Here is an 11785-nt window from a genome sequence, read left to right on the forward strand (position 1 = left end):
CAAACATTGTCCTCATAACCAGCTTTGCCTTGCAGAGTCATCCATTCTCTCGGATTCAAGACACATACACTAAAATGTATAATAAAACTGTGCTTTTAGGAACACAAACCTGATAATACCCACTGTTTTCCAGGAAGCAGGGCCTGTTTCAGGTGATATTCCTCTACTGTGTTTTCCAAATATCAATTTTCAATTGTGCAATGGCTGAATTCTCCTCCCTTCGTATCCCCCTCAGAGCTGTCATTCACACACTTTGCCATTTTTAGCAATTATTCTCACTCATGGAGGTCTGACTCAGTCACTGCACATCCCCATGATGCCTCGCTTTTAAGTGTCAGCCATCACCCCTCATATTTTTTCGTTTTCGTTCCTTTTTTTTTTGTCTGTTCTCAGCTGTGTCTTTACTGTCTGTATAACCCTGTAAGGGCTGACAGATGCTGCGTTTTTAGTCTCCACTGCTGAAAATGTCAAACACACACACAAAAAAAAGAATGCTGAGTTCACTTAGCGGGCAGAAGCTCAATGACAGTTTAAATTAGATTTTTCATTTTCAAAAGAAAATATAAAATTAATAACTACTGTCTTGATCAACACAAATTTGGTGTAATTGCATGCAGGCAGTATGGCAAAATCATAACAAGTACTTATTAAATTGCTGAAAAATTAGAAGTGTTCTGTTTTCATATATTTCATTTATTAAATATAATTCCAGTACACCAAATATATAAAACATATGGTCAACTCTTCCAACATAATTGTACAGGACTACAGTTAAAAGCCAAGTTACTGACAAGCGCCATCCTCCATCAGACATTTTTGCATAAATGTATATGCGTTTACAGTATCCTGTGGCACTACTGCCCAAGCAGCCTCACAGTCACAGGTTCTGGTCCCATGAAATGCATGAAGTAATTGTTTAGGTAATCAATGAGGATGGTTCGGAGGTTGCATTTTCCCTCTAAGATTACATTTTTACTCTATTGACCATTAGGTTTGGTAATTGGGTTAGGGGATATGGTTAATAAAATATGCATTCCTCTAAATAATTTACTACTAAAAATACAACTCTCTTTTGGTGCCACTCTGGACATCTGTTCAACAACACTTCCAGCTTCAGCCACTGGGGGCAGTGATTGACATTTCAATAAACCTACTGTTGCAGAATTCAGTGACGTGAGATCATATTAGACAGATATGATATTATTAGTCATGATACACTATGTAATATAAAGTTGTAAATGTCTCAAGTAAAGTACAGCATGCACACACACACACACACACACACACCAAAGTATGAGTAAAAATTGTATGTTTGTATGTGAAAGCACCTATTTACACATAAGTTACAAACAAATGTGGCTTATTTGTTGCATTTTCACTTGTAAAAATGCACACAGTTGCTCCCGATTATAACAAGCATGATATGCGATCAAAACAAGCATTTCCATTTGGTGACGCTAGTGGCAAAGAAATTAGCTTAGATCGTCCATTAATTTAGCTGTAGGAAAATGGTATGAATCACATTACATAATAATAATAAACAATATAAGTAAGTATTCTAAAGTAACAAAGCCATATCAAGAGGAAATAAATTTGAGTATATTGTGGAAGGTGAGATCTGATTGGCTTTTAGAACATTTCTATGCAGGTGCTAGGCTTTGCCGGGTGGGTGCTTACTGGCCCGAATCATAAGAGCTCACCCCCAAGTCTCTGTTTTATTCTGAATACCTGAATGTAAGTCTATAGGATTTTTATGTTTGTCATATCATCCACAAGGTGAAAATCCTATGTGCTTAGGAAAGCAATTGCATATGACTTTTCAGCAAGCTAAACAATTTGAGATAATGTAAACGGTGCAGGATGAGTTACTTGCCAAAGTTAAATACTTGAGGTTTAGCGGTTTGTTCAAAGTATGAGCGAAAAATAAAAGTGATACTTGAAACACTATCAAGATTATTATTATTATTCCGCTTTTGCAAATCCCATCAGTGTCGTGATAGTAATGATTGATGCAGAGTTCTGGCATTGTTCTCATTAGGGACAATTTATTTTTCTTGTGATAGCTGAGATTTGATTGGTTGTCTTATTCCACTTCCTGTTTCAGATCACTACAGACCTCAGGCAAAAGTGCACAGACTCCCACACAGGCACCTCTGCCTCAGCTCCTCTGGCAGCAGGAATTATCGCCTTGGCCCTGGAGGCAAAGTGAGTCATCCAAAACGTGGTTTGAATTGATCAGTGTCCTCAAATGGCATCATCCTTATCAGTGCATTTCTTGAGTTACCTGAGGTTTCCCAATCAACATGGTCACTGGCTCAGATTTGTTCATTCCAGACAAAAATTAACCTTCAAATTCTCATTTTGATCAGATATATGCATTGAGTGGCCTTTCCATTTGTGTCATTTAAATTAATTCAGGGGTGACGGTATAACCTTTAGGACTCTGCCTACCTGTGACCTTTATTAAAGGCCAGGAGTGATAATCTTTGAGAGCTATGTGACTAGTTTAGCATTTCATTCTCCCATGTGCTGCACACTTTTGAAAGACACTACCGCTTTGACATGAATGTGTTCTGTCTCTGTAGTAAAAACCTTACCTGGAGAGACATGCAGCATCTGGTCGTGAGGACGTCCAACCCTGCCCACCTCACCACCAATGACTGGAAGACAAATGGAGTGGGTCGCAGAGGTAAAAGCCCTTATCTTATTGCCTTTCACTGGCCCCATTGCCTCCCCTCCCTCTGGAAAATCTCTGCACAACCCAGCTACTTGAGCACTTTGTGATGTAATAGTTAACATTTTCGTTAGTTACACCAATCAGCAAGCAGCTCCAGATCTCTTGAAGATATCAACCTCTTTAATTGACCTCTTTTCTCAATGTCAGGTTTTTTATGGCCCATAAACTGACGCTAGTTACTTTTAACGGTATTGATTTTTCTCTCTCCTACAGTAAGCCATTCGTATGGATATGGTCTGTTGGACGCTGGGGCCATTGTGGCTCTGGCAAAGAACTGGACAAACGTCGGACCTCAGCAGAAGTGTGTCCTCTCCCTGGTGTCTGAGCCGAGGTACATTTTAAACCCTCCTTACAAGATCAAACTGAGCTCTGCCATAATAGAGTAGTTCACCCCAAAATGGAAATTCTTTATAATTATTTACTCTCCATCATCTGATTCCAATCCCATATGGCTTTTTCTTTTGTGAAACACAAAAGGTGTTGGGCAGAATGTTTATGCTGCTCTTTTCCATACCATGAAAGTGAACCGATATGGATACTTTCAAGGTCGAACGCATTTAATGTTTATATTATAGCTTCTGCTTCGAATCCATATGATAGCACTCAAATCTCATTCACGTTCGTGAATATTCAAATACGGCACTTGAGACACAGCATGCCAGCTTTGATGTCAGTGATGCCAGACAGCACTGGTTGCTGTGTTTCTCATACATATCCAATCGCAGCACTGCAAATGTAGAGGTAGAGGTGTAAATGTGATTTCTACTGAATAACGACTTAAATTAAATGTTTTTTTTTTTTGCTCGTATCAAGCTTTCATATGGCTTCAAATGTAATTGAATTTAAGTTTGCTTTTTGTCTGGAGCTCGACAGCTTCAGTCCCTGTTCACTTTCAAGCAGTGCACATTCTGAAAGAAAGCCACACCGGTTTTGGACAACATGAGTTTGAGTAAATGATGACAGACATTTAAACCCTCATAGATGAAACAGTGCAGTCCTAAATGATTTCGGTAATAACATGTGGCAAACTGTGGTCCTTTGGCACACACAGTTGGGGTGATGTTTTAAATTTAGTGCTGCTAAAATAGTCATGGTAGGCGAGAAGAAACAGGAATACGAAACCAGAGGTGGGCGTACTTTTGAACGAACTGTCACTTTTGATGTTCTTTCACATTTAAATATAGAAGATGGAGCTGCGCAACATGGATGAAGCATCTCTAATGAGCATGTTTAAAAGAAGTGATGACTTGCGGATGAGCTTGTTACATCCATGTTTGTCACACACTTTCATCGATGCTGACATCTGGGTGACTCGAGACGTTCCCTTAAAGTTCTTCTCTTTAAATCCCTGTCTCTCACCCAGCATTTCATGTCTCTCTCGAATAAATGCAGCTTCCTTTTATCCTTTCCTCCAGTTATCCTTTTTGATTCACCAACGTTACAGAAAGATCAAGGGCTTTTGGAGGAAAGCCCAATTTAGCGTGCTGGTTGCAGCAGTCACAGGGCAAAGTGATTATTACTTCCTCACTCTGGCTCTGCTGTGCCTTTCTTCAGTTTTCTGCTGGCACCATCTCTAACTTGAAGTGTTGCAAGCACTGTGGCAGAGGGGTTTTTGCTATCCCTCTCTCCATTCCTCATGGACTTGACAGAGTCTATTGCCTGTCATTCTGTCTCGCTGGCTTTAAGCCCTATTACCAGTTTAACCCTCTCTGGTGAACAGGGCTAAAGCTCTCTAAGCTCCTTACAGAATTGGGTTTAGAGAGGCAAGAGCCTTGTGCTTGGCTCCTGTATGGGGCCATTGATGGCACAAGTCTAAATCTGGCAGAATCTGTGACAGTCTCAAAGAAAATGAACTATTTTATATTTAGACCAGGATTTTTGTTTAGAGAAATATAGCATCTGATACAGTAAGCTATTTGATTGGCTTTCCTTAAGATGTAGTGTAATTTATTATGTTAATTTTCTTTCTCTTATACCAGTTTAATGTGCAAAATCCACCACAAGGCAACCATTCATTAGTTTGACTCTCACTGTATAAACACTTTGGCACTTTCAAAACACTGCTCTGTTTGAGTGGTCTGACGTATCTGGCTCAACCAATGGTTCTTGAAGTTTGGTGGGACTAGCTGTTCTTGCTACCCTCATATTAATTTTAAGGATTTAATTAAACCCACAACACTAACTATTAAACTTTGATGCCTCATTTGTGTCATAGACATGAATGATACCTTAATCCTCAACTGGTTTAGGAGGTGTGCTTTACTGTTTTGAGTCATCATTTTTAAATGACAGGTTTATAAAACAGGAAGGAAAATCCCATAGATTTATATAGAAGGGACCTTAGCCATAACAAGGGACCAGAATATCCCAGAGACATGGAGATGGGCTGTTTTGACATTGTAAACAAATATCTAGACACAAATCAATGTGGCCTACAGTATGTCACATGTATGCATATTTACTTATATTTACTCTCATACATACATATTGATCAATTTAATTCTGTTTAATTGTCAGTTGTACAACATTTTGTGTTTTAATGTCTTTTATTTTGCATTTAATTTTTTTAAGGAATATAGGAAGTAATTTGGTGATTGCCAAGAATGTGGATGCGTGTGCCGGGACACTTGACTTTGTGAGCTCATTAGAGCATGCCCAAGCCCAGCTCACCCTGTCCTACAACCGCAGAGGAAATCTGGCCATCTATTTGATCAGCCCACAGGGCACCCGTTCCACGTTGCTTGCACCCAGGTTAGGCACTAACTCCCATTACTCTCCCTTAGAAGACTTAGCCTATAGTTGCTATGTGAGTTTAACCTTCCTATTCTGTTCGGTTTGTCGAATACAATATGCAAATTAGCCACAATGTACAACACACACAGACACATAAATGGTAACAAATGTATTTATTTTTTTCTCTTTTAAACATCAGGTCAGGCTTGTCTGTAAGCATAATGTGACATCATTGCAAAAATGTGACAAACACTTCAAAAAAGAACAAAAGCAAATGCTAAACTTTGAGAAATAATAGTTTGATAATATTTAAATATTTATCTAAATGCATAACTTGTATTTAAAATTTTTTAGCCACCTACTGTGTAGTCATTTTAAATAACATTTTAAATGAATACACAGTAGGTGGCTGCAAAGAACACTGCAGCCATCTATTTGCTATTATTGTCATAACATGATTTTCAAGTCATGTTATTTTTCTTTTTTTACCAGATGGCAGAATTCTGCCCTCAATACCAATACTCAATACTCATTTTCATATTTTCTTCATGTTTCAACTGGGTTTTAAATGTAGTGAAGTTACATAAATTTGCTGATTTTCATATGTAAATTAATGGTGAAATTGAGTAATTTACATTTAAATAAGATCTAAAAAAAAACATAAAATCCCAAAGGAATTGCTTGATTTTATCGTTTTTACGTAAGGGTCTTCCCTTTAAGAAATTGTACAGAACATTAAGAAACATTAAGAAATGTTTTTTAAAGGGGTCCTGACATTCTCTCGTTTTATAATTGTATTATCTTCCCTGAGGTCCAATTTAGTCACATATAATCATTTTTCACCCTGTCTTTGGCCCTCTGTCTGAAATGCTCAGTTTTATGCTGCCTGGCACTTTGACTTAATTGTAAACACCCACTGTTGTGATTGGCTATCATCATTCAGCCCTTCCAATAAAGGCATATTTGAAATGCAGTCCAAAGAAAATTAACTAACTCCACGCAACATTAAAACTACATTTCAGGGTTAACACAACATACACCCAACTTATTTCATCTGAATGTATCAAACTGTTCACTCAAGCACAGCATAAACTATCAAACAGTCATGACACATTAAATACTCGTGAATGAAATGGTTTACAGTTTTTCATCCAGTAGTCCAATTTGAACTGCCCCATCTTTCAATAACAGTTCCTTTGTATATCTTGAATCATATTGTGTCTGTTTCACAAACTATTCACACTGAAATCTTCTTAATACACAAATGTAATACAATACATTGTGATGTTGGGTGTTTCAACCGGCTTCAACAGGCCAAAGCAGAGACGCTGGTCTTCACATCTCAAGTCTTCCATGTTTGTTTACACACACATTACATTGTTTTGAAACACATCAAAACATTCAAAGATGTTTGCAATTAAAAATGGCAAAAATGGTCCAGGACCCCTTCCAAACAGCACAACAAGACAAGCAAGACAGTGCAGTTGAATGAAACACAAAGGGGGATCCTTTTTACTGACTGACTGAGCACCAGTGGTCAGGGCCAAGGGTGCATTGATGGAAAAATAGGCATTGCAGATGTATTTGGTCCTTGTGACATCACAAGTTCCACGATTTCCAAACGAGACATTTTTTTCAGCTTGGTTTGTATAAAAAAATTTTTAAGGAGGATGTTTTCTGAAACGTATAGTATTTTTTTAATGCACTATGACCACTTATATGTCAAAAGATAAAGAAAAGTTTTATTCTTCATGTCACGATCATGAAAAAATCACCAGTACTGTTTCTGGTCACAAATTACTACGAACAGCAAAGTAAATGACCCTGCTGGATCAGAATAGAAGGGTTAACTTTCACTTTTTCTCTCAGACCTCACGATTACTCCTCTGAGGGGTTTAATGACTGGGGATTCATGACCACCCACTCCTGGGATGAGGACCCTCGTGGAGAATGGACCCTGGAGATCGAGAATGTGGCTGGAACCAGCGACTATGGTAACCCCTTTTCTATCTATTTCAGCAGTAGGTTGTTTCATTCAGATATTCCTATTGCATATCTCAGACCTTCAACGGGATTGATTTTCATGTATCGTTGGAACTTATTGACAGATTTTATTTGCTTAAAAGTTAATGTTCATCATTAATCCCTGAGTGTCGCCACTTTCTTGTGACATCATACACCTGCATCCTGACAAAGTTGGCATTCTAGATTCCTGCACAAGTTTCACAAGAAGTCTGAAATTAAGTGGCATTTTATTCAAATTTTTCCAAAAGTAGTAAATTCTGATATTCTGATGTGAATGGAAGACAGCATCAGAGTCTAAATGATAGCCCTATGAACACCACCTTGAGCATGGTGTTCATGTGGGAGACACTGGTTCAAATTTAGCCTGCAACATGCCATGACCGATTCCTAACAACTCTTACCAGTAGTTGCATTTCCATCTAACTTTTTTAAGAAATAAGAAATCCTGAATGGAAACGCTTGATATGTGAATAAACTCTCAAAATTCGCATACAATTTAATGTGCTAGGATGAGGTGGATTTTCTATAGTGTCGCATTAGTTAAAATGCACATTAAAGTGATGGAAATTGTTTATTCCCATGAATGGTTTTTCTTACACTGAAGGACTCACCAACAGCTCGGTACTCAGCACAAGTTGTGAGCTTGTAAAGTGCAATGGCAATGCGCTCCTCAGACAGTATAGGTGTGCAAGAGCTTGACGTGACTGGCTCAACGAAAGGCCCAACCATGGCACACAATTCTTCAAACGTAGCCCTTGTTAGTCAAAAGTGCTTCACCCACAGATCGTCATTAAAGTGGGTCCTCACAATCCACCAGAACTGTTTTGAGCGTGGGTGCTCCCAGGTATATGGAAGCTGTCGGCGAATTGGAATAGCCATTTGAGGCCTCATTATGTGAGTTATTGCCCTTAATTTGCGAAGTCTCCTGTCAGCATTTAATAATGTACAATTGCTTAATTTCAGCAAATTCTCCCCAAAGCAAAGAGGTCGTTCAGCTGCTCTATGCCAAAAAGGCATGCTTCCTCAAGATAATGCACATTTACAATTCATGGAAACGAGCCATTTCGCATTTTCTTTAGCCAAATTTTCCGAAATGCACATTAAAAATGCTAAACATTTTGATGGAACCCAGCTAATGTTTTCCTGTCCCTTCTCTACTTTCTCTCTAACAAAAAAATGGCAAAAGCCCTAAAAACGAATTAATAGAACATAAACTAGTTTGCAAAATGATTAAAAAGAACCAAACATAGATTGTGGCCCAGATAAAAACAGACCGACGTTTATATATCTCCCGTTACACTGCACTTTGCAAAAAGGCAGGTGTCTTTTCTCAAAATCTTTCTTTTTTTTCCCCCCTCTACTTTTGTCACATTCTATTTGTTTTCCCTTACCACACCCTGACATAAATCTGATTAATTAAATCGAATTAAGTAAATCAGAGCATTGAGTTTTTCCTCCCTCTCCCACTATCGTACTCTCCAGCTGCCCCTGAGCACTGTAAATATGGACTGACTTCCAGCCAAACCCCATTCATCTGTCATGCTCAGTCACTAACACAACTGCTTTGTGTCTGGCTTGAATGGACCATACATCCAGTGCATTACCTAGTCCATGTCTCTTTGTTGGTTTAAGAAATTACCGAGCCACTGACTTCGTTGGACTGGAAAGAGAGAATATGGGCCATCTAATTCATGTCGAAGTAGCTTGACGCTACAGTGACCGAATGATGTGGACAATACATTTCTGTTGAGACCTTGTGTATGAAGATCAAACCTGTATCTTTTTAGAGATGTGTATTAATGGGCAAAAAAATGAACATGCTGTACAAGTGCTCTAGAAGTCTGCAAGTGTAAGGGATAATGTACAGTTAGTTTACAGTAATCTAACTGCCCCAACAGAACCAAAACAGGGTTGTCTTGTATCTATTTTTAGAAAGCACCGTGTACCTATATATCTACAAGTCCGTGTATCTACAATATCACAATATCATCTACAATTAGGATAATGAACCGTATTGCTTGGTGAAAGACTTGTACATTATGATTATTAATAATAAATTAAAAATATATATTTTGTTTATAATGTATGTAATAATTAAAAATATATATATTTATTGATTACATTTAATTAAATATGTTTAATAATAAACTATTTATGGAACATTAATGTCTTTATATCATATTGCTTTGCCGCTTTTTTATTAAAGCAATAACATTCCAGTGCTTTTTTCACAGCTAAGGGGGTTAGTACTGTGCCTATTAACACCCCTTAACCTTAGTTAAATCATTGTAATGCATTGTCTCTCATGGCCTTTTACTTTAATACTTTGGCTCTAGCTTTGTATTATTGCTTGTGCTTTTTCTCAATTTTCAAGTCGCTTTGGAGTGTCAGCTAAATGAATATATGTAAATATTATACAGTTGCTGATTCAGAGATACTACAGAAAGAATAATGAGACGTGTTGATTAAATTCCTCTTCTCAGTTTACGAACTTCTTTTGTGCATGAGTCAGACTATTTAAACTCCTCTCTCTGTCATAGGCACTCTGACTCAGTTCACGTTGGTTCTCTATGGCACAGCCTCCAGTTTATCTGGACCCTCCACCCCAGACTCCAGCCAGACCGCTGACAGCAGCTGCAAAACCTACGACCTCAATCAGATATGTACGGGTAAGCATTGCTGGTTAAAGTGCGCCCCCTATCAACTCTTAGTGGAACTTGCATAGCTTCACATATTAAAAGGAATAGTTCACCCAATAATGAAAATTCTGTAATTATTTACTCACCAGCATGTTTTTTTCAACCCTGCAAGCCTTAAAAAAATGTGATGTTAGCCAGACAGTTAGCTTCCGCCACTTTAATATATGGGCTGAATGATGCAGTGAAAGCGAATGGTGACTGAGGCCAACATTCTGCCTAATATATCCTCCTGTGTTCCATAGAGAAAAGAAAGTCATAAGAGTTTGGAACACCATGAGGGCGATTAAATGACAGAATTTTAATTTAGGGTCAACTATTCCTTTAATACTAGATCCAGCTGGTGTCCATGAGACACCAATGAAGCATACTACTTATTACATGAATTATCATTGCTGGTTCTTAAAAAAAAAAATGAATGGGGTGTATACAGTATAACCTGCACAGTAGGTAGCAAGCTAGAATTACATTCTGAACATAACCTTTGTCTTCGCTAAAACAGGCTAATAGTCATAGTAGGTGATAATTTATCTAAAAGATATTGACCACTTCCACGTGTGTTGTTTTACAAAATGATCTTACTACTGAGTCTACAAATTATTTATTTTTATTTTATTATTTTATTTGAACAGTTGCGTACATGACCTTGGTAATCTCCCCACTGATTAAAAGCTTTAAATTAAAGCTTACAGTTTGTCTTTTGCTTGTTTTAAGTGTTTTGTGCTGGTTATGTCTTGAGCTGTTCAATTGTGTGTTCATAACACTAGCCTGAAATTAGTTCACAATGCCAGCTGCATTGGCAGCAGTTTTTAATGCAGCTTTCCAGTCTTGCCTGCGGCCATGCCCCGCTGTGGGCACTGACTGCCAGCTTATTCTTACCTCATTACACACACACACACACACACACACACACACACAGACCCTAGCATTCCTCTTTCGTCAGCTTTTTCCTCTTTCCTCTCCTCACCTCCTTTCTGATTCTCCACTGCCAGTCTTCTCGTCTCTCATGCTTTTCTGAATGACACCTTAAAAAAATTATCAATTCTGCAAATTTTTCACTGCAGTTTTCACCCCCTTTTTCAAATTCTTTCCCCAGATAGATATATTTTACCAGGCTTTACCTGACACATAATCATTTCTTAAGGCTTGTTCACACTAAAACTGATGTAGCTTAGTCTTGCGTACCTTTGACCTATGATATAAAGTCTGGTCCACTCAGCAGATTATTCTGGCCAAGAATCTCCCAATTAAACAAGAAGGGTCTGTCTGATGGTAGAGTTACCAACCACAGTTTGTTTAGTTTGATTATGTGTTGTTTAGGTCAGTTGAAGGTTCTGCTCTGGCTATAGAACATTAACATATCGGAGACATTAGCTATGTGTAATAAAAGTCGTGTGTTAATTGATATATTATGCGATGTAGGGACAGGTTTGCCTGAAATAGTTACCACAGGAACAGTCCAGCAGTGTAACATAAATGATATAGACATCCAGCTTCTGACACTTAAGACAACTGATGGACACAAACACAACTATTACAAAAGGTGCAAACATTCATTGATGCTCAAGAAGACAATACAAGAACCAAGGGGATG

General features: G+C 38.1%; 1 protein-coding gene across 2 annotated transcripts in view; it reads left to right on the forward strand.

The window, feature by feature from the left end:
* The window catches only part of furina (furin (paired basic amino acid cleaving enzyme) a), a 134646-nt gene that overhangs the window by 117176 nt on the left and 5685 nt on the right, over nucleotides 1-11785 (forward strand). For both annotated transcript variants that reach the window (XM_052150912.1, XM_052150906.1), the window contains exons 10-15: nucleotides 2105-2205; nucleotides 2586-2689; nucleotides 2951-3068; nucleotides 5309-5488; nucleotides 7340-7464; nucleotides 10036-10164. In XM_052150912.1, the coding sequence (XP_052006872.1) occupies nucleotides 2105-2205; nucleotides 2586-2689; nucleotides 2951-3068; nucleotides 5309-5488; nucleotides 7340-7464; nucleotides 10036-10164 (757 nt within the window). The remainder of the gene's footprint in view (nucleotides 1-2104; nucleotides 2206-2585; nucleotides 2690-2950; nucleotides 3069-5308; nucleotides 5489-7339; nucleotides 7465-10035; nucleotides 10165-11785) is intronic.

The sequence above is a fragment of the Xyrauchen texanus genome, chromosome 2 (assembly GCF_025860055.1).
Source record: "Xyrauchen texanus isolate HMW12.3.18 chromosome 2, RBS_HiC_50CHRs, whole genome shotgun sequence".
In the NCBI taxonomy this organism is placed as follows: Eukaryota; Metazoa; Chordata; class Actinopteri; order Cypriniformes; family Catostomidae; genus Xyrauchen; species Xyrauchen texanus.